Source organism: Poecilia reticulata, chromosome 5 (genome assembly GCF_904066995.2).
Source record: "Poecilia reticulata chromosome 5, P_reticulata-male-v2, whole genome shotgun sequence".
Taxonomy (NCBI): domain Eukaryota; kingdom Metazoa; phylum Chordata; class Actinopteri; order Cyprinodontiformes; family Poeciliidae; genus Poecilia; species Poecilia reticulata.
In genome coordinates this window covers 33996639-34020913 of record NC_088834.1, presented here as the reverse complement: position 1 = coordinate 34020913, position 24275 = coordinate 33996639, and the positions used below count along the sequence as shown (strand labels likewise).

General features: G+C 40.7%; 1 protein-coding gene across 7 annotated transcripts in view; it reads left to right on the top strand.

Moving 5' to 3' along the window:
• The window catches only part of pdzrn3b (PDZ domain containing RING finger 3b), a 208226-nt gene extending 184904 nt beyond the window's left edge, over positions 1-23322 (top strand). For all 7 annotated transcript variants that reach the window (XM_008410602.3, XM_008410600.3, XM_081607527.1 and 4 more), the window contains 5 exons: positions 18088-18186; positions 18283-18345; positions 18451-18552; positions 18815-18931; positions 20227-23322. In XM_008410602.3, coding sequence (XP_008408824.1) covers positions 18088-18186; positions 18283-18345; positions 18451-18552; positions 18815-18931; positions 20227-21750 — 1905 coding nt within the window. In that variant the 3' untranslated portion in view covers positions 21751-23322. The remainder of the gene's footprint in view (positions 1-18087; positions 18187-18282; positions 18346-18450; positions 18553-18814; positions 18932-20226) is intronic.
• The last annotated feature ends 953 nt before the right edge of the window (positions 23323-24275 follow it).

Sequence of the window (24275 nt, the reverse complement as noted above, 5' to 3'; positions counted from 1 at the left end):
CCACATACAATGAAATAAAGAACCTTTTTGGGAAGTACATTTAATGCAAGTGTCAGGAATATTAGGGTTAAAGTGATGCAATTTAACTGGAGTGATGTATTCCCTAGTCGGCCATTTGTATTGCAGTAATTTGTAATTTGTGTTGGCAGATTGTGCATGAGTCGAAGTGCAGGCTTCTGACCACTCCTCACTCGACATGTTTTCTCCCAAATCTGTTTCCCATGTTTTTAAAATGTTGGCGAAGATTCTTTACATTTGTCAACAAACAAGGAATAAAGAAGAAACACCTGTCCTCTATCATATAGGTCAGTGGTCCCCAACCTTTTTATTACAGCGGACCGATCAAGACTTAGCAATTTTGCCGCGGCCCGAGGGGGCGGGGTGACCGTCAGATGAGACTTCTGCATGTTGGTGTGTTCCGGCCCCCTAAAGCCTTTTTTTTTTTTTGCCCCTACTTTTCCTTTACGACAATCTTACAGCGTCCTGTGGGGTGGCCCGATATGACATCGGACATATTCAACATTGTCTTGGCCCGCAGCTTGTGAAGTTTTGCCTGACTGGGAGCGAGAACGTAACCTGCTGAATGTGACAGGTAGCCAATCAGAAAGCGCAGTGACATAAGAACGTAGGGAAATCCAAAACAGCTGACATGCAGTGGCAGAGCTAGACTTTTAAAGTTGGGGGAGGGGGCAAAATTTTAAATGTGTGTGTGCACATATATATACTGCTCAAAAAAATAAAGGGAACACTTAAGTGTTCACTTAATAAGTGTTCCCTTTATTCTTTTGAGCAGTGTATATATATATATATATATATATATATATATATAATTTAAAAAAATAACCAAACTGAATATTTGGTTATTTTTTAAGCCCCTCTGTCACTTGACATCAGTGGTGGAGAAAGTACTGAAAAAATTTACTTAAGTAAAAGTACAAATACACAGACAAAAATGTACTTAAGTAAAAGTCAAAGTACCACATTAACATTTTACTTAAGTAAAAGTAAAAAAGCACTGGCTTTTAAAAATACTTAAGTATTAAAAGTAAAAGTACTTGCTGAATGCATTGCCTAATCACTAATATCATTAAGTGTACCAATCGTATTTAATTTTAATACATCAGTAATGTGCCATTTTAATGAACAATGCCACAGATAAAGCATGTTTTTATTGAGTTTACTCTGTAACATAGTTTAGACTTAGATATGTGATTATATGCATTATAATTTCAGGGATGGAAACATCTTGTCTCCTGTCCTAACATAACATGAACTTCACTTTTTTTGCCACACATTTATTTTGAAAGAAATCCAACTGGCAGAGGAGGACATGGAACCAAGGAGCCTCGTAGCAGAGTTGTAGTCTAGACCACTGAACCCAAGACCAAATCAAAACCAGCACCCCGTGCTACATGACAATAAAATTAAGTGCACCTATCAAAATTGCTTCTCAAATTGATCTGAAAGATTTACTTTCCCATAAAAACGCCTAGATATTAAATACTTAGAGCTGAAATAAATTTAACCAGTGACAATTCAAACTCTTCTTCATTCTGTTTTACTTTCATCTCTGTGCCACAATACACAGAGGTCTCCTGCCATCCCTAAAAAAATAACACCCTGGGCAGTTGCCCATATTGCCAATGTCAGAAATTGCACCATTAAATATAGCAATTAACAACGCTCAACTATGAACACTGTCCAAGGCCCAATAAGCAACAAGTAACCAAGCAGGAGGAGCACCGTGACTGTTCTCATCCTCCCTCCTGCTGCAATGTCTGCCACCATGACAGGTGACGAAAACAAAGAGCAATGAGCATGCTCTGTTTTCTTACGTTCTTGTTTTATTTATTCGCCAATTAAATATAAAGATATTTTAATGAAATAATATAGCTACTGCAGTGCACGCAGAGCATTACAAGAACAAAGTGTGGCTCTCAGTGAGGCTTCAGCACTATAGGACTTGGTCAAGATCCGTCCAGAAGAATCCGGTCATCCATGAATGTCATATTACAATATTGCACTTTGGTCACAGCGTTGTCCCATATATGCAACACCTCAGTCAACACCTCCACACAGGAATTCAGCACATGAGTGACAACTTTTTTTCATCGCAGATGCAACATGTGTTTCAGTGAATTCAGCTAGCTTTGATGTTCACGGAGCTTACCTTTCTTTAAGCTTTCCTTCCAAGTGACGTTAAAAATTAGACAAAGTCCCCACCATCTGTGAAAGCGAAGCGCTGCTGATTTTATATGTCGCCATATCTTATGATTTATGCAGCGCTATTATATTACATACATTAGACAGACATCTCCTCCCGCTCAGAGGAAACCACTGCGCATGTCTTGGAGCTCCGCGTGCGAGTAAAGGTGGAGGCGATGGGTGACAACAGACACTAAGTCACGTTATTGGTTGGATTTTACGGCGCCACCTTAAATCCCTGAACTTCACATTTTAACGGAAAAAAAGAGTAACGCGACACTTTTGTAGAAATGTAGTGAAGTAGAAAGTACAGATACTTACTGTAAAATGTAGTGGAGTAAAAGTAGAAAGTACCCATTATTAAATCTACTTAAGTAAAGTACAGATACACGAAAACTGTACTTACTTAAGTACTTAAGGCTAAAGCCTTTGAGTTGCACCACAGCGCAGCGCCTAGGAGAACAATTTCAGCTCGTTTTTATGAGTATAAAGGAGGCTGAAGTACTTGTACTTCGTTGACATGCTTGACATGTTATAATTAACACCTTTGACTGGAGCACATGGAGACATGATAGACTTTACGCAAAGAGTTCATCACAGAGGAAACTAAAATCAATCAAATAAAAGATCCTTTCTGAATATCATCTCATGGACACTGAACTAAATGCGTCTTTCTGACCGGGAGCTGACAGCGTGTTGAAGAGTTATGGACACCTTGGTTAGGAAGCTCTGTTTGGACAGGTCATTTGACAGGTAACAATATTTCGGGTCGGACCAGAATTATTTGCCTGATGGAGGCTCGGGCTTCTAATGAGTTTACATTTAATGAGTTTGGCGCACACAGAGAAAACCTAAAGAGAATGTGATCTACTTATTTTAGTTTAAGTAGAGGAATAACAGCTGACTGTTGAGAGAGGAAAGAAATTAAAGTGCAGATCCGTTAAGCAGAAACAAGCGCAGAGCGCTGGGCAATAAATGCTCCAATTAATCACACATGAGATGACAAACGCCAAATATACAATATATAGTTACACTTAATGGTGTTTTAAAAACAAAACCAGTAAAAACTTAACTGAGTTAATATGCCAGATTCCCTCCTCAGCCTCATCTTGATAAGAACAGAGAGCAGTTCACTGGTTTCTGTCCAGACTGTGATGAAGGGCACAGCTGACCACTTGGTGCAAGACAGTTTCAACTTTACGCACAGAGAACATCGTGGAGCTCATTATTAATTATACTAAGAACAATATCAGTCAGAGAATCATCTCTGATCTGGTCGCTTTAACGGACCAGAGGCTTTGGAGCGTCCAGCGCAGCTGATCCGCTTCTGCTGGTTTTTCTCCCGCTGAGGGAAGTGATGAGGGATCAGGAAACGATCAGAGTTCTGTCGTCTTCTAATCACGTCATTTCGTGAAATGTTACCTGATTTCAAAAACGTTCTCGCAGAGAAATAATAAATGTTTCGTTTGATGACTACAAATTGGAAATAAAATGATTTTTTTTCTTTGACGGACAACGAAAAAACTCTAGCGCCACCTCTGCTCCAAACTAGGAACATTGTCGGCCCCTCTTCGGTTTTTTCTCTGTTTTGCGGAGGATCAATAAATAACTTATTGGTGTTTTACCATCACCACCAGGTATGAAGTGCTTTAGCCTTTGAGTTGCACCACAGCGCAGCACAACTGAAACACCTATCAGCTTGTTTTTATGAGTATAAAGGAGGCTGGTATCGCGCCTGATGAAAATCTATTTATTTATGTCATCACATGGACTTATATAAAGTTTTATACATTTTCTTTTCATATATTTATTATTGTTTTCTTCTTTAGATATTAGGTTGACTTAGAATGATTCCAAATAATGTACAGGAATAAACCCTTTTCACAGTGACGTCAAACAATGGTCGCCATAACTCGAAACGGTGTATCTTTACTTCCGGTGTGATTTTGCCTCGGGAAACCTGACTGAAAAATTCACGGATACTCATCTTAAGGACATAATAAAAGGTAAGGTTAATAATAACAGCATTAAAGTGTGAGATAACCATCATTACTCATTGTCAATTCACCATTCTCTGACTGTGTACATAATAAACAGCCTCCGATCAGAGAGTAAACCAGCTAGCAGCAGCTTTAGCCACATTTGGGAAAATACACTGCTCAAAAAAATAAAGGGAACACTTAAGTGTTCACTTAAGTGTTTAAGTGTTCCCTTTATTTTTTTGAGCAGTGTATATACACCGCTGATTGTCAGTGCTGTAACGTTTAGAGGTTCACTTTCTGTATCAACTTTAATAAAACAGCATTTAAGTGTTAGCCTTTATCAGTCATTGTCAGTTTACCATTCTCCAACTGTATTTAAAGGAACCAGCCTCCGATCGGAGAGTAAACCAGCTAGCAGCAGCTTTAGCCACAGTTAGGAAACATACACGTACACCGCTGCCTTTCAGTGCTGTGTTGTTAAGTTTCACTAAAATCACTTACATCTTCCAACACTGTTGTTTGGAAAAGCATTTGAAATATTGATTTAAGCACCATCTGCCAAATAATTTACATATTCTGATGTGATTCATAATTTCTCCATTTGTTTTGTTGTCCATCTTTCTCTACAGTAGCCGACCTAACAACCTACCATATCTGAGATGATCCTGTTCCTTTGTCCATGGCAGGTTCAGTCAATCAGCTGTGGGACATCTGCTGCCTAGTCAAAGTATCATGGGCCTCTTGATTTAAAAGGACAAACCAGTACAGAGCCTCCCTGCTCCTGCAAGTCACACTTCTTGGATGAACACTCACTACTGCTAGCAGCTGTTAGAAATGAAATCTTTGTGTATTTATTCTGTAGTTAATATCTATATGTATCTATTAATAAACGAATTGATGTTGTGTAGAGTTCTGTAAAAACTATTGTAAATAGCTTCTCTTGAGTAATCTACATATGTACAACTTTTACATTTAAATTGCTTCTTTTTGTAAATTTTACACATCTGGCAACAAAGTATGTGGAGGAGAGGAAATACTAAAATTAAAGCTGCTATTGTGGAAAAGACATAAGGTTTGTGGCTGTTTCTTTAAAACATCTATTTAATAATTATATTAAACACTGTACATGGTTACTACGTTACACAAACATAATTACTACAGTTAACAATTTAAGTCATTGTTAGATAAAATGTATTTACAAAAAGCATATCAATTTTATTTCAACATTATGTACTCGGGGTTTACAACTTAAGAAGACGTCCATGTTGGGTCCTTGGCGGGGGCCAGTCTGCAGTGAACTGGTGCCAGTCTGCAGTGAACTGGTGCCAGTCTGCAGTGAACTGGTGGATGACAGAGACGATGCCAAACTGTAGTGAGCAGTTTGAAGCAGAAGTCCCAACATGTGATCCACAGGGTTTTCTTACCTGAGCACAAACTTCATGCACTTCGTTTCCACAGGCACCACAGTAGAATCAAGTGTAACCTGTTAAAAGGGATATAAAGTTATTATTCCTATGTTATCAATTTTCTACTGTCAAGTAGAAACCACAACCACAGGAAGTCATAACCTTTGATAAATATTCATTGGAGAAATGTGAAGTTAATGAGCTTATATATATATATATATATATATATATATATATATATATATATATCTCCAGTGCAGTTATCACAGCCAAGATACTGCACAGAACCCTCAAGCTCCCAGGCTCTGGTAGAGGACCCGAGCTCAGAGGATAAAAGAGAGAGAGACCACCCGCGGAAGGTGGGAAGGGAATTTATATATGTATAGATAGATAGCTCATCACATTTCTCCAATGAAACGTTAATATCTAAATAAAACAGCGTCTTCCTCCTCATGTCTTGATCGTAGCAAGAGTTTAACTTCTCAGGACGTGGTGGAGTAGCGGGTGTTTGGTGTAACTGTCAAGTTTTGGACTTGTGGCTACAGGTAATGTCGCTACTTAGCGGGTGGTGAAACTAGCGTAAATGATCGTATTAAATGAGTTTAATATGATCGTGCATTTTACATGACGGGTGGCAACCCCAGTCTATACTATAAAAATCTGATTAAGATTAGAGCCTAAATACATTCTATTTCCAAAACAGAAAGACTACGAAATGTTAGCCAGCTAACAAATTACTATTGCTATCCTAGCATATCAACTAACAGCTAGAAAAAAACCAAAACACATACCTTTGTGGTCAAACTGGTGTCAATCAGCGAGGATTTTTGTCCAGTTTAGATTATGTTGATGAAGAAAAATTGTTTGCAAATAGTGATATATCTTCAAATCGTATTTGTGGCAGCTGCTTTAGAGTCCAGAAACAGCGTTAACTACACACACCGGAACTAAAGATACACTGGTTTGGGTCAAAACGGATGTTGTCTGACGTCATGTGAAAAGGGTCTATTACCTGGTGCTGTTACATGTCAATCATCAGGGGGCCACTGGGGGGGCCAATCAGATGACAGGGGGGGCACTGGCCCCCCTGGGCCCCCCTCTGGCTCCGCCTCTGCTGACATGGCGCTCTCAGTTGAGAGGTGGTTATCGGAGATATGTGGAAATGTTTATTATTATATGTAAAGGTCATTATTATATATGTTTATTATACGTGGTTATGTTTATTCCGTTAAAAATGTTAACTACGAAAAAACATAACTCACCTCCATAGTGCAGCAAATGGAGCGGCTGCTCCCGCCGTCTTTTATTCAAAGCCTTTGTTGAGAAAAAATGACTAGTTTTAGTGTTTAACACAGTTTAAACCTTTTAGAACGAATTTCTTAAGTTTGAACAGGTTTGTGTTAGTGATTTAAAACCCGAAGAACTATTGCTGGGTTAAGCATTTAAAGTACAAAGGAGAATAGAGATCTGAAAGAATTTCGGCTCAGACCCCTGGGGTCTTATCATTAAAGACAGGAGGTCATAAATTAACATATGCAGGAAGGTGGAGGACAGTATCACTTGAATTACTGTGAGAAAGGGAACTTTGGTCGGTTCACGTAACCAGGATGAGAAGTCTTCCAAACTAACATCTGACATGGTGAAAAAAACTGAATATAACATAAAATGTTTTAAATCACTAACAATTAATTTGTGAGACATTTTTCTTAGTTATTAATAACATGTTTTGACTGAAAATTCTATTATCTTGTTTTAGAATTAATTTAGTTAATGATGAATGTATTTGAAGTTGTATTATTTCTGACTATATTAGAATCACATAAAAATGTTTTGTTTAGTACTAGAAAATACTTAAGTTTATGGTGAATGAATGTCTTAATTCTTATTTGTTTCTAATTCCTAATTAGAAACAGGAATTGTACTTCGTTATTTTCTGTTAATATTATCTATTGCTTTTGGTTTGATATCAGGACTAAACTTTGGAGATGCTGAGTGCAGAACAAATTTGTCGTGATCCGTGTTTCTATGTGTTTATTTTTGAGTTTCTGTGTGATCCTGTTCCCTGTTAGTCCTGTCTCTGCGTCTTTCCCCGTTGATTGTCTCCCAGGTGTGTCTCGTTCCCGTGATTGCCCCGTGTGTATTTAGTCTCACCTGTTGTCTGTGTTCTTCGTCGGGTCCTTGTCTATTGATATCGTCTGTCTCCGTGGCTGCCAGTTTTCCTCGTGCTGTTCCTTGTTGTTGGGTTTATTCATTAAACATATTATTTTCACTACATCCTGGGTCCACTTGGGTCCAGCTGCGTCCACTTCCTCACCGTAACCCACCAGCTCATGACAGAAGGACCCGACCAAACTACGGTGAGGAAGATTTAGAAACATCATGGACGACAGGATGAATCCCTGGTGGGGGACTCGTATGGCGATCTGCCCACCAGGTGTCGGACCACGACGCCACCAGCGCCCTGAGCCGCTGGAGGTCCCGGCCCCTGGGCGCTGGCATCACCACCGCTCTGGGCCGCCGGAGGTCCCGGCCCCGGGGCATCGACGTCGCCGCCGCCCTCGACCACCAGAGTTTCCTGCGTCCGCTGCATGTGAGCGGCCACCAGAGTTTCCTGCGTCCGCTGCATGTGAGCGGCCACCAGAGTTTCCTGCGTCCGCTGCATGTGAGCAGCTCTCCGGGCTTCCTGCGCCCGCTGCCGGTGAGCAGCTCTCCGGGTCCCCTGGTGTCCCTCCGGAGACCCCAGCCGGCCATCCTGCCGGTCTCCCAGCCACCGCTCAGTCCGAGCTCCCAGCGCCCGCAGCAGCCGGCGTTCCGCCCGAGCTCCCAGCTCCAGAACCTCCCGAGTCCGCTGCCGGTGCGCAGCTCCTCGAGTCCCCTCCCGAGACTCCGGCCGGCCGTCCTGCCGGTCGCCCGGCCTCTGCTCCGCCCGAGCTCCCGGCCTCTGCTCCGCCCGAGCCCCCGGCCTCTGCTCCGCCCGAGCCCCAGTCTCCTGCGCCTGCAGCAGCCGGCGCTCCGACCGGCCCGCCGCGGCTCAAGCTCCGCCTCCTGCGTCGCCGCCCGCCGCGGCTCAAGCTCCGCCTCCTGCGTCGCCGCCCGCCGCGGCTCAAGCTCCGCCTCCTTCGTCGCCGCCGCCGCGGCTCAAGCTCCGCCTCCTTCGTCGCCGTGGACGGCCCCCGGAAGGGTTTTTTGTGTTTGGGTTCCTGTTTGGATCTGGTTTTTGTTTTCTGGACTCTGGCCCTCCTGCCGTCGCCCCTCCGCCCACCCTGTTGGGTTGTTTTTTGTTTTTTGGACTTTTCTTGTTGGGCGCCTGGTAGTCGCCCCTTGAGGAGGGGGTACTGTCGTGATCCGTGTTTCTATGTGTTTCTGTGTGATCCTGTTCCCTGTTAGTCCTGTCTCTGCGTCTTTCCCCGTTGATTGTCTCGTTCCCGTGATTGCCCCGTGCGTATTTAGTCTCACCTGTTGTCTGTGTTCTTCGTCGGGTCCTTGTCTATTGATATCGTCTGTCTCCGTGGCTGCCAGTTTTCCTCGTGCTGTTCCTTGTTGTTGGGTTTATTCATTAAACATATTATTTTCACTACATCCTGGGTCAAGCTGCGTCCACTTCCTCACCGTAACCCACCAGCTCATGACAAAATTGGGTTTTTGGAGATAACTTTTCATTGAATTAAAATACAGTATTAAAGGTTTGTTCCTGGCAGAGCAGAAGAAAAACCAGAATTTCACAGCTACCTGTGAGGTTCCTTCATACCATAATTATAGTTTTAAAATTTATAACATATTCTGACCTATTGATATATATTTTACTGTAGTTAAAGCAGATTGTTTGCCAAGATCTTCTGATCTGCTCTTTGTCTGTCTGGAAACAATCAGTAGGAAGTTCTAGCTTTTCACACTGATCTGTGAAAGCCATAAACCACCATGAATTCGGAGAGTCTGCTTCTACCTTATTTAACAAAAGGTGTTTGATCTTGTGAACAAATTGCGGGACTTTTTCTAAATTAAAAAGGGCCAGAGATGCCTTCCAGTTGGTCAAGTAGAGATACGCCTTATTTGAATACATTAAAGGGGAAAACACACCTACAGGTATAAAAGTTTGTGCACAAGGGAAACAATTTAGAAAAAGCTGATTTATTTTACTTCTGCACCAGCTCTTTCTCCAAGGACGTCCTTGATATTTCTTTGTCTTCTTGTCTCAGGTAACAATGTTTGTATCTGTGTTTCTTCAGTTTCCTGTACTATCTTATATTTTCTTCTGATTGGATTAAATTCTGTGACGTCAACACGCATTGTTGTGTTTTTGTCCCCACACGTGGCCACGCGAGAGAACCCGGGATCAAAAGGAAGAATCAGAGCCAGAGTTTTGCTAAATTTAATTGTAATATAAAAATTCTTTAACACCTTTTATTTTTGTTAAGTCTTATATTGCTTAAAATGAGTCCACAAACTGTCACTATTGCTTCTACATCGTCATCCGTGTTTGTTTATTCTCAATTCCCTTATGGTATGTTGGGGTTTTACTGGATTTTCTTCTGGAATCGGGATGTTTGTGACTGAAATCGGTTCTTGTGGTGTGTTGCTCCTGCAGTGTTGCTGGACACACGAACCTCTAACCTATTGTACTTTTATCAGCTCTGTGGTCACAGAGGTTTGGAGAATCGGCCGACAATTCATAAATCGTGCTGGTGTGAACCAGACTTAAGACTCACAAGTTCTACTCATCTTCTCTCGTCTCTACCGCTGCCCTAACCCTCTCCGACTCTGGTCGCTATGGTAACGTTTACATATCCCTTCAAAATAAGATACAGATGAGAAACAAAAACAACCCAAAAGATTTTACTTTCGTGAAAATTTTAACTCACGATAACGACTAATGGGAGCCCTGAGCTTGTTTCTCTGCAACTAGACTCTCCCATCTGGGAGTGATGGGAGACAATGACACCCAAAGTGTTGCTAATATGCACAGGAAGCTTGGTCTCTACGTGGCAAAGCAGTTTGAAGGCTTCGTTGCCTCATTAGCAGCCCCGGGAACGTTTCTGCACCAAGCGCTTCAGGCAGCCACTTCTCTAAAAATGCACACGTCAGAACCTTCAGTCCCCTCGGGGAGACCGATAAGGCGTAGGTTGGAGCAGCAACTGCGATTTTCCAGGTTGTCTATTGTTGTTGCGCAACACCTCCCCCCCCTTCTCTCTCTCTCTACTTCCTCTTCTCAGAGGAGGGAGATGTGCAGCCAGCTCTCCATCTAACGGGTAATTTGAGTTTTCTAAATCTGATGGGATTTTACCCTGTTCAGAACTGAGTAAACTCTGTTTAAGCTGGCGTCGAGAAAGACTAGCCTGGTTTCTAACGACCTCCCCCTCCAGATGTCCCACCCTTTTTTGAATTAGCCAGATTGAGCAGCCTGCAACCAGCTAGCTTCACAGAGCACACCTGTTAACGGTCGCTCTTTCTCTTTATTACAACTTGCACTTGTTACTGAACCAGGTTGGTTTTAGTGACTCGGGCGAGTCCCAAGGATGTTTTAGTTTTGGCTAAAAGCAACCTATAAAACATTTCTACTTTTTCCTCCCAGAATCAAACTTCATAGCTATTTTACAACCATCAAAGAACTTTAAGGTGACTCATTAATTGAATGTCCACAACATCTTTTAGATTTTCTTAAATGCTAATTATTTTATTAGTAAGGCAATTTTGCAAGGGTCAGTACAGCTTAATTCAGTAGCAGAAATAATCAAATAAGTAAAATCAATAATCTAGCCTATCTTTCCCTAATGCTGACACTGAGAACTAAAAAAGGGAAGCTTTGAGAGAGACGGACAGAGTTTGGCATTTTGAACCCCAGAACTGGCCTGATGATGAAGAAGGTGTTGTTGCAGCAGCAGGAGGTTCCCAGTACAGGAAGAGTACTGACTTAGAGCAGCAGGTCTCGGGCATCAGGGTGACTTCCTCATGCGCGTAGCGGTCCTCAGCTTCTTGTCTTGCAGCTCTGTAGCTCCCTTCTCCTCGTCTCACGATCTTTCTGGTCCCACGGAAGGAACACACCAGTTCTTCCTCTTTGCCTTTGTTCTTTGCCTTTGCCTTTGTCTTTATCTTTGTCTTTATCTTCATCTTTGCCTTGGTCTTTGTCTTTGGGGGTCTAAACCCAGCTGTTGAGAGAAGTGCGATTTGAAGCCACATGTTGCGGGGCTAACGGGTTGGTCCCCATGTGCAGAACAGTCTTCGGCTCTGTGGCCCCGGCTCTTCTTCAGCTGCAGAGTTCTTTGTCCATCTCCGTCTTGGCTCGAAGCTGCCTGAAGGATCCCACCAAAGATTCCTCTTTTGCACCCACCTTATAAAGGATTTATCCACCCTTTTGGTGCGTTTACATTGGCTAGCTTTGTTGCTGTGCCTCTCATTGGCTGACTGCTTGGACAGATGATCTCATATCCATCACCTTGGAGACCTCATGACCTGATGTCTGTTCTAATGTCCCCAAGTTGCTCAACAGTTCCTCCTACCTCTGTTTCCTGCCCAACCTTTTCTTAGGCAAGTTGAAGTTTAGCAATAAGGCCTTAGTCACCTCCGCTCTCCTATCAGTTCCTCTTTTCCCCTGACCTTTCACCTACCATCTACCTTCAACACAACATCAGTGACCTTTAATTACAGTTACAACATTTTACACCTTTTCAAGTTCAATGTCAAAATCACTTTTATAACCTTTTTAATTTAACATTCATTTATAATGTTATAATAACCATAACTTATTAGTTACTCTTATTATAATCATAATGTGAGTTCTTACAGACATTTAATTAATTAATACTGGATTTGTAAACCTTAAAAATAAAATAAATAAAATGACCTACGCCTACAAATGTTGAAAAAGTACACACAAGTCACCTGGTACACACACTCAAACTTGCATTTACACACAGATCCGGTTATGAGTGCACAAGTATTTTTGAGACTCATTTCATGCTTCGGGGAAGCTCCCAGATTTGTGTGTAGATGGTGCGTTTACATGCTAGTAAAAGCTGGGTCGTCTGAGTTTTGCTCTGAGTCTAGTGTTTTTATCCTCTGACATTTCTCACTGTGCCAAAGGGGCAAATACGTTAGTTCGGTGGAAAACGGTGTATAAAACGGCACTTCTTTATAATATCCTAAAATTATTTATAAACATATTATGCGTTTTTAGCGGTACTGGAGACTAAGTGGTCTGAAAAAGGACCACTGGGTGGCGGAATGGTTCGCTGGCTGGAAAAATAGGCAGGCAAACCCAGAAGCAAGACGGAGCGTCCTGGTGGTCTGTCCTCTGAAGTAAGTACAAGCTAAACCTGCAGGCTTTGCTCTCCGATTATAATGAGACATAGAGTAATTATAAATGATTTCAGGTTACGTTTATATGTCTGGTATTTTGATACTCTGCCCTCCTCATATGTTTCAGTTAGCGGGAGCTAATGTTTATGTCAGCTGTACTACTTTAGCTCTTCGCAGCTAAGCGTGGATTTTTAGTATCACACTCAGCACAGTTTGAATCTTTAATGCATAAAAATGATCTCTGTGTGGTTCTTACAGTATCCGTTTTGCCCAAAAGTTTCCGATCAGATTCTTAAGTCATGTTGCTGACTGATATTTGTGAGATATTCTGATTTGCCTTTTACTTTATTCACTATTACATTATTCTAATGTATTGAATCTCTATGTGTATAAATAACATTTTATGTTTATCTCTACACAGGACAAAACAGCTGACTGATGGATCGGGTCTGGTGTCATTTCACTTTCTGGAGGATCAGGATCTTTCAGATCTCATCTATCCTCTGATCCAATGGAGCTGCTGCAGGAACACACTGATCCTCTATCAGGATCTTCAGGCATCGATGTCTGGTGTCCTGCAACATTTAGATACGTCCTGGTCCAAAACACCTGAATCAAATGGCTGCTTAGGACATTCAAGTTTTCCAGAGTCGTGCTAATGACCTCTGACCTCATGATTCGACTGAGGTGCGTTAAAGAAGAGAAATCTAAGATCAGAGGACACCGACCCTTATGAACTGGACTAAAAGCCCTGCTGTACAATTTTTACTTAATCGTAGTCACATTTACTTGTGTACAGTGGAAATTGTACCTGTGTTGAGGTAGATGAGCCATATTCATAGTGTCTTTACTTTAAAACCTTTTTGGTTTCCATTTGTTGAAAGTAGATTACAAACATTTAGCCATAGTTTGACCACTGCTTTATGACAGGAAAAAAGTTTGATGTCACAAATATGTGATTTTAATAGAGGCATCATTCAATTTATACTGTAGAAAGAAGAAGATGACAAAAGTGTTTCCTGAATTAACTTTAATGTTCATTTCACTGCACACAAAGGACAGATGAAATATTTAAGATTGCAACAAATCTGTTGAGTTTTTAACAAAATAGGTTCAGATTAACATGGGTGATTTCACAGCTACCTAAAGTTAACAATGAAAATTTCTTAAAACTTACATGGATGTTCAAATATTTACTATAATCAATTAACAAAAGAAAACACCATAAAGCTCAAAGAAGACCAAGGTCAGTCTGTACAGATTGAGGAGACCCCATAATGTCTACCAACAGAGCAGGTTAACTACTGTAGTTGTTTGAAAGGCGTCTTGGTTCAGTTGACGGCTCAGTTTGAAGCTTCAGGTTTTGGTGTTGAACCTCCCAGAATCCCAGATGCTGATTGGCTGAAGATGCAGAGAAAAGTACAGATAGACAGTTAGTGTTAGAAAAAATTATGTTGATTTTCCTGAACAGCTGATGCACTGACAAACATGATTGTGACAGAACATTACTGAACCCGGAAATTACTTGAATCATCACAATGTATGTAGAAATGTTTCTTTTTATGTTGATCAAATGTTTATGCATTAAATGTTTTGCTGTGAAGGCTATTTTTGCAGTGGTGCTTTAAATAAATGCAGAAAATATGTATTTTCTTAAGTATGTGTTTATTAGCTGTCAATTGTGTCAAAATATCAATTGAGAAAGACATTTACTACTTGTAAAAATCTAAACCATCTGAATATATTTTACTATCTACATTAGTCAACTTGAAATGAAGACAAACAGGAACAGCAGGTTTGTCCTGGTTTGCAGCAGAGGTATATATTTGTTTAAGAGTCAATGAAATGGGGTCTCTGTGGATTTCAGAGATCCAGACACAAAGACAGTTTAATCTGAAGATTCTGGAGGATGTGTGAATAGGTCTGTCACCATAAAAATTTTTACTGTATGATAAGTTGTTCCAAAGTTCTCAATAAACGATAATATAGATCTTTTGAGACCATTTTTTAAAGTAATTTAATGGTAATGACAAAATAATAATGCAAGAACACATTCTCAAAGGTCATTAGACTTTAAATTCTAATAAACATTTAACACTGGAACTGGAAGACATTTTTAATATCCAGAATAACTAAAACTAATGAATTTTGAAGTCTTTTTAAACAAAATTGGTTTCCAAAATAAGGTCTAGTCAAGACCGAAGTACCAAACTGAAGACTTTTATCATCCAGTTTTTGGTAGAAAGAGAGAAAAAAAGAGAAACAATAAATCATGCAAATGGAAATGATTGAGTTTGTTTTATCATGTTTGTGATTTGTGAAACCTTTTCTGATTTATGAAACGTCAAAAAAAGCAATTTCACCACTTTTTTTTAAAAATTTACTTTGTCACACGAGGACTGCTCTAATTCCAAATCTACAACACCTGGACTCTTCAAATCTGGACCAGATTATTTTCAACTAATAGCAGAATATTTAAAATCATGTTTGGGATTTGTGAAGCCTTTTTCTGATTTGTGAAACTTCAAAAAAGGGCGATTTCACCACTTTTTTTTATCTTGGTCACATGAGAACTGCTCTAATTCCAAATCTACAACACCTAGACTCTTCAAACCTGGACCAGATTATTTTCAAATAATAGCAGAATATTTTAATTCATTTTTGGGATTTGTGAAACTTCACTAGAGATCAGATTACTATTCACACTTGTTCCATGCAGTTTTTTTCAAATTCAATTCTGAACCTTTTTATTAATCCCAATGGGAAATTAAATGTTGGTGTAACTCATTAATTCTTCAAAGAGTTGATGGCTCTTTGTGAGACTTTGTGAAATGACAAGAGTTGATGGCTGTTGGAAGGAAAGATCTTCTGCAGCGGTCTGTTAAGTGAAGTGAAGTTTCAGAAATCAGAAAAAGGTTTCACAAATCCCAAACATGGTTTTAAATATTCTGCTACTAGTTCAAAATAATCCAGTCCAATTTTGAAGAGTCTATGAGTTGTATTTTAGGAACTGGAGCAGTTCTAGTGTGATCCAGATGCAAACAGGTGCATCTTGAAAATCAACTTTTATTGAAGCTTCACAAATCCCAAACATGGTTCTAAATATTCTGCTACCGTGTTTCCCCGAAAGTAAGACAGTGTCTTACTTTCTTTTTATCCCCAAAAGCCCCACTATGTCTTACTTTCGGGGTACGGCTTATATTAGCCGACCCCCCTGAAACCCCTGATACGTCTTGCAGTCGGGGGTGTCTTACTATCGGGGAAACACGGTATTAGAGCAGAATAATTTAATCCAGGTTTGAAGAGTCTAAGTGTTGTAGATTTAGAAGTAGACCAGACCTCATGTGACCAAGTAAAAAAAAGTGGTGAAATCGCCCTTTTTTGAAGTTTCACAAATCAGAAAAAGGTTTCACAAATCACAAACATGGCTCTATATATTCTGCTACTAGAGCTGAGTACTCCAGTCCAGGTTTGAAGTATCTAGGTGTTGTAGTTTTGGTGCTGCATAGAGTGCAACCCAGATGCAAAAAGTGGCAAAATCAACCTTTGTTGAAGTTTCACAAAACAGATAAAAGTTTCACAAATCACAGACATGGTTCTAAATATTCTGCTATTAGAGCAGAATAATACACTCCAGGTTTGAAGAGTCTAGGTGTTGTAGGTTTTAAACTAGAGTCGATTAAAGATGCAGAAGGTAGTGAAAAATTCGGTGGAATCGCCCTTTAGCCATTTCCTGAATCGGAAGCCAGAATTGGAAACCAACTTCAGGTTAGTATCTTCTGCCTGATGTTAATGGCACCCACAGAGAATTAATAAAAATCCTTGAATGGTGGCCCCCAGTTTAGCAGAGGTCTTAAAAGCAGAGCGGGGACTCTAATATGTTCATTTTGATTAATTGGTTACATAGATTTGAAAAAGAAGCAGGTATACCTGCTATAGGAATTCCTCTCAAATGGGAAGTCTTGACAGAACAAATTTTTTTTTGAAAATCCAATTTATATGTCTGACCAAATGTAATTTTTTTATTGACTTTAAAATTCATGTGCAAGGAAAGAGAAAAATTTAAGATTACAATATTTTTTATAATTTGTTTTGGTCTTTTGTTTCTTCTCCAACACAAAGAAAAAGAAAAAAAATTTGGTAAGTCTTTTTGCTTTTTTCTGTGTGTTGGAAGAAAAATGGCAAAATATTTTTTGCACTTGCCAATAGAGCTAAAACAAAACAAAAATAAGGACTTAAAAAAAAACATTTTTCTTCTCTTTTGGTTATTTGCTGTAGAAATGAAAGAAATGTGGTTTATATAGTGAGAAACACTTAATAGAAAAGCAGTCATATTTTGCATATCATAATTCTTTCATGCTTATCTGCTAGGAAAAAAACAGTCTGCAAAGAAGTAAAAAACACATTCATATTTTAATCTACAAGTTTTTGTTTTTACTTGCACGTGACTTTAAAGTCAAAAGAGAAAAAAAAAATTGGTTAGACAAAATGTGTGTTAAATAGAAAAAAAAAACTTCGGGGTTTCCATACTTTCACCATTCCTGAACCCCAAAACTGAAAATCTGAAGGAATAAATTGTTTATGTTCAATTATGCATGCATTTTACCTCATAGAAAAACAGTAACATTTTGCACATCATCATTCTTTCATCCTTGTCTACTCGGAAAAAACGCTCTGCGAGGAAGCAAGAAGTTCAGCTGGTTTAGTTAGCATGCTGTCTAACCTCATCAGTTAGCTAATCCCATTTGTTGGTGGATTTGTATGAAATTGGGTTAAATGCTAGCATTCAACATGAAATAATTACATCACTCCAGATTTATCCACAAAATCACTCATGGCTTGGTTTTTTTAGGGGCTACCCCTCACAGAGCTTACCCTTTGGCCTCTGAGACCAATGCTGTTCTTAACTTTATCTGTGAGATTAAAGGTGTTGACAAGTGAAAAACAGCACATTGGCTGTCTGCAGCTCACTGCATCATCCCTCATGCTGTCAGTGGGCCTCTAAGAAAAGCCGATGGCCTCCCTGCATCCAGCTGAAAGATTCATTACAGTGATTGATAGATTTGCTTTGCTCTCTGGCCCCATTTTGTGGTCAATACATTTACTTTGTCTAGAAACACACTTACACAAGCCCCCAGCTATTTTTCTCATGATTCATTGGGGGAGGAAAGTAATTTCAGGTTTAATTTGTATCTAACCAGGAGGTGGATCTGTACCGAGCAAACATCCAAGATAAACTGGGCCTGACCATCTGTTACAGGACTGATGACGAGGATGAGGCTGGAATCTACATTAGCGAGGTAAAGGTTCCAGGGTTGTGCTCAGATCTGCTTTAACTGTGCTTGTCAAAAGGAATAATGTTCACTTTAACTCATAATTTAAACATGTTCCTTTAGATCGATCCAAACAGCATCGCTGCAAAGGATGGTAGAATTAGAGAAGGGGACAAAATCATACAGGTAAGAGTTACAACAACTAATGCTAGAAGCTTCAGTTAGTTTGAATAGAACTAGACATGATTAGTGTTAAAAACAGAAAAACAGAAAACTTTTATGTTCATCCAGATCAATGGTGTTGAGATCCAAAACCGAGAGGATGCGGTGGCGTTATTGACCACTGAGGGCAACCAGAACATCTCTCTGTTGGTGGCCCGACCAGAGATCCAGGTAATAAGCTTGTCAGGATATGTGTGGTATACAGGATTTACAAGTTAGTACTGTAAACTCAGAGATTCACAGAAAAATTATCTGGTGATTGAAATTGGATGATTTTTATCTTGATCAACCCAGAAATTCAAAAATCTGCAAATCTTAGGTCAACTCATTAAATGCATTTGACCTAAGCATTGCCAGGTTGCAAAAGCAGCAATACTCTTCATTGTGGACGCTGTTACTGACAGAAGATAACTCACTGTGTATGGCATCCCAGCTGGACGGGGGCTGGATGGATGATGATAGGAATGACTTCCTGGATGACCTCCACATGGACATGCTGGAGCAGCAACACCATCAGGCCATGCAGTTCACTGCCAGCGTGCTGGAGCAGGTACACACACACACACACGCACGCACACACACACACACACACACACACACACACACATGTTCACAGCATGCTGAGCAGGAAGACACACAATCAATCTGAGTAATTAATGTTTGACTGGTTTCGGTTTTCTTGTTTTCATTGTTAACAGAAGGAGACTAGGAGGACATTGGGTTTATGGATAAAACGTTTTAATCTGTAATTATTTTTCTTGCAATATTTGTAGATAAAACATGGGACTTTACTTTTGTGCAGTATATACATCTTTTCACAGAATTTCTACATTTTGTTTGCAGGAAATACTTATAGCTCACAAAGTCCTGTGTGGATAAAGTACCTCACATAAAGAGGAATAAAGCCCTAATGTGTTAGCTACTACAACTAATTGTGAAAAACAAAACCAGACATTTCTTCCTATATCTCTGAAAAAAGAGAGCATCAAACACAAAAGCTAAATGTTTGTCAGTTTAGTAGTCTGGAGCCCAGTGTGTATTAACACAACGCCCTGGTAGAAAGACATCATCAATGATCTTTGTGAGGCAATTATAGTCACCATCATTCTAAAATAGGAAACATTGTTTAAAACTGAGAATGATTCAGCTCTAGACCTTCCCTGAGTGGACAAGCCTTCAGGTTGATGTTAACGACAAACCACTTACTGGTCATCTAAGAGGTACATGTCAGGCCCTATAATGTTGACTGTATACTTTGAAAAACAAGTATGGGTTGTTTGGAAGGTATAAGAAGGAAATTCTTTCAGAAAATACAACTTTGCAAAGTTGTATTTTCAGTTTAGGAATGAACAGGAACAAAGTCATTTTTTTTAACTGATGGAACAAAGTACAGATATTCAGGCACAATGAACAAAACTACATATAGGGAAAAATTAAGACAACACATTAGAAGACCTCACACCAAGCACAGTGGTAGAAGGTACTGCAAGAGGCTTATTTTGCAGCTTGTAGAACTTTTGGTAAGTATTCTGGAATCAACTGTGACAACAGAAGTTTGGTCTCGATATGGTCATGCAACAGGACATTGATTCAAAAATTGTCTGTAAATCTACAGAATAGTTAAAACATCCCATAATTCAGACTGAACTGTTGAATTATGGGAAATAGCACATCTACATTATCAAATATCCTAGAATTTAATGCAGCTTTGCACTAAAAATTTAATCAGTTCAAGGTGGTGATCCCTAAGATGACTCTACTAAGTTAATTGAAAATGTGGATAATCTGAGTTTAAGATCTTTTATGGTAGACTTTCCAAATTTACTTGGTTGTTTATCTTTGCAGAAGAAGCATGAGGAGGATGGGGGCACCACAGACACGGCCACATTGCTCTCCAACCACCACGAAAAGGACAGCGGTGTTGGTCGCACAGACGAGAGCACCCGGAACGATGAGAGCTCCGAGCAAGAGAACCTCGGCGATGATCAGACCACCACAGCTTCCAACACGCTGGGTAGCTGCAGGAAGCTGACCTATAGCCAGGACAGCCTCGGCAGCACTGACCTGCCCTTCAGCGGTGAGTCGCTCATCTCTGCAGACTATGCCGACGCTGACTTCCTGGGCATCCCAGCCGACGAGTGTGAGCGCTTCCGAAAGCTCCTGGAGCGAAAGTGTCAGATGAGGAGCAGCAGTGCTCAGGGCCTGTTCAGCCTGGCTGCTGGGGGCACTGAGGGTCAGACAGAGGAGGGCGTAGATAAGGAGCTGGAGTTGCTCAATGAGGAGCTGCGCAGCATCGAGCTGGAGTGCCTGAACATCGTCCGTGCCCACAAGATGCAGCAGCTGAGGGAGCAGTGCCGAGAATCATGGATGCTCCACAACAGTGGCTTCCACAACTACAACACCAGCATAGACGCTCACCGCCACGAACTGCCAGACATCACTGAGCTGCCTGAGAAATCAGACAAGGATAGCTCGAGTGCCTACAACACCGGCGAGAGCTGCCGCAGCACTCCTCTCACTCTAGAACTGTCTCCGGATAATTCCCTCCGTCGTGGAGCAGAGAATCAGGGCGCAGTTGGACTGTCTGGATCTGGAGTCTCAAATGGCAAAATACACAAACCCCTCTTGTCCCCGGTGCAGGAAGCCGGTGGCCAGAGGCGGTGCAGAGTCTCTTCTAAAGACCTGGACGGAGAGCTACAAACCGAGAGCAAAGAGAGGAAGCTTGGGGAGGCGAGTAAAGGTGGACGAGGCTTTCAACCACATTCCCCTTACCAGCACGCTCACATCCCGGCCCATGCTCAGCACTACCAAAGCTACATGCAGCTGATCCAGCAGAAATCTGCAGTGGAATATGCCCAGAGTCAGATGAGTCTGGTCAGCATGTGCCGGGATGCAGTCAGCCCTGGTGACAATGAGCCCAGGATGGAGTGGAAAGTAAAGATCCGCAGCGACGGCACGCGGTACATCACGAAGCGGCCAGTCCGGGACAGGCTGCTGAGGGAGCGTGCCCTCCGTATCCATGAAGAGCGCAGCGGCATGACCACGGACGACGATGCCATCAGCGAACTAAAGATGGGCCGCTACTGGAGCAAGGAGGAGCGGAAGCAGCATGCTATGCGGGCCAAGGAGCAGAAGCAGCGCCGTGAGTTCATGAAGCAGAGCCGAGTGGACTGTCTGAAGGACCAGAGTGCTCCCGAGGACAAGAAGGAGCCAAACATAATCGAACTCAGCCACAAAAAGATGATGAAAAAGAGAAATAAGAAAGTTTTTGACAACTGGATGACCATCCAGGAACTGCTGACCCACGGCACCAAGTCACCTGATGGGACTAGGGTTTATAACTCACTTCTGTCTGTGACCACGGTGTGAGTCCCACTCCAAGGCGGAAGTGGGCCAGCGTGTACAAATGGCGGTACTGGCCTGGACAGACAGGGCTTCCGCCAACATGTGGCGTCACTGTGTAAATAGGAAATCAGAAAAGCCTTTCAGTTCCTACATTTTCATTGGAGAGTTCCATTAAGAGATGGCTGGGTTTCACTGAATGGGACTTTGCAACTGTAAAGCAATGATGTAAACCTTTTCTACTTTTCAGCTCTTTTGGATATTTTTGGAAACTGCAATATTTGACTCTTTTTGGAAGATTTTGAAAGGGTGTAAAAAAAAATGTGAGCCATACTTTACCAGCCAGCATTTATATATATGTCAGTATTTTAGTGTGATACTTTAATGGAGAAAATGTTATTTTACTTTTAAAAAATAATAAATCAAGAAAACCTTTGTATAAGGATTTTGGAGAATTATAAAATGTAATTTGTATAATTACAAATTAATTTGTGTGGGGTTTTTTTGTTTTATTTTTTCCCAAAAGATGCTGATTTCCCAAAGTTAAAGACCACCCGCGATGTACCATCTATCCCAATATAAAGAGAATGTTGATACTGATGTGTGTATGTTCAATAACCTTTAGAGTAAGATGTGGAGTAAGCGTTTTATTTTGTGCACACATATTGATGCTCTTGCTTTTGTAGAATTTTGTGTATTGGGAAGAGAAACCAGCTTAACAAATCCCTAGTTAGCCTCACAATTTGAGTCTTGTACAATGAGAGATAATCAGGGGTGAAAGTAAGGGGGTACGGCAGGGTACTGCTTACCCCTAAAAGATTTAGCGGGGGTACGCAGTACCTGCAAGAGAGGGGAGCGGCTGTCTGCTGTAAAACTTGAATGGGTTCACTGTGCAGCCGTGAGTGATTAGTTCTTCAAGAACAATCTAAAACACGACTTAATCAGTTAATGAATACCTTTTTTCTCATTTCATATTGTTTCTCAACTCTTCGTGCTTTGCTAGAGCAGCGGTGCAATATGTCGATCGTGGAAGGTTTTGAGTCGATCTCGGCATCAGGTGATAAACTGAACGCAGCCAGGAGGCTGAGAGCAGCACGTCCTCCTCTGGCTCGCTTAAAATGTTCGTAACTTTATTAAAGAACAACAACAACAAAAATCAACAAAACATGTTCAAATTAATGACCCAATGAACAATCTCAGTAATTATTGTTTCAACAAGGTGTTGCGCAATTCTGTGCGTTTCGGTCCCATTACCAAAATAACTAGCAGAGCAGGAGTTTAAAATTAACTAATCAACCACCTCTGTGTTCATGAGAGGCTTATTAATGATCGCAAAATAAATATCAACCCTGCAAATCTAATATCGTAACGGACTAAATGTTATGTTTTTGACATAATCTAGGGTCGGCTTGTGGAGCGCGGGAGGTTGCCATGGCAATGGCTGTGCTTAAAAGGTAAAGAAGGAGAGTCTCTCTCTGTGCAAGTGGTTTAGTATTGATCACCTGTTCGGGTTGTTTTACCTTTTTTTACCTTTGTCTTGGCGCATCACAGCCGCTGTAGTTTCTGAACGTTCAATAAACGACAAACTTGGACTAATTACCTCATTCTTTGTGAGTATACATCATTTACAACAAACATCAAACACGTTAAATATGTCTCCTTAGGTATTTAACAAACAAATGGCTTCTACCGCAATAATTATGTGAAATTAAATTAATTGTCTAATATAAAAATAGTTTGGTGCTGTCGAGCTTTTCCTTTATTAAACAATTTGGATTTTTGCCTCTTATTTAGTGGAAATATTGATGTTGATGAGATTTTCTCCAAAATGATAACCTTTTTCAACCTTTAAAGCTCCACTGTTGAAAATGAGGCTCTAACAAATAACATTGAAATAAAATCCAGTCCAACATCTGGTCTGAGGTGATTCCTCTGGAACCTGTTGGAGGAAAAATATCCCAACTTCAGAAGATGAGCTTTAACCTAACAGAGCTCTGTGGTTCCTCATATCAGTATGATGCCATGGTCCACTGTGTCAAATGCCGATGACAGATCTAATAAAACCAGCACAGAACATTTACCGGTGTCAGCTGCTATCATGATGTCACTAAATACCTTCACCAGGGCTGTTTCAGTAGTAACTTTACACAATAAAGGACCGTGTTGTATTTCATTACCTCTCTGCTTAAACCGCGACTCCGAGCTGAAGCAGAAACGATACTTCAACGTTTTCAGTCATCTGACAAGCAGCAAGTCTACTCCACTTTATTCACCAAAAACGTTTTTTTAATTCATCAAAAACTGTTCTGTAATCTGGAACGTTCGCTACGTTGAGCTCCAGTTAGCCGCTTTGTCACACTGCGCGAGAGGCAACTGGGTCATGCGTCATGGGCAAAAGGTCAAACAATAAGACCGGCTTATTATGTTGTACAAAAAAACCCAACAAAAAACTAATAATTTTAGCACATGTTATTATGTGTCAGAAGAGGACTTAGAAAATAATAATAATATCAAAATAAAAATTTTTTAAATAAAAAATTGACCAAAAGGGC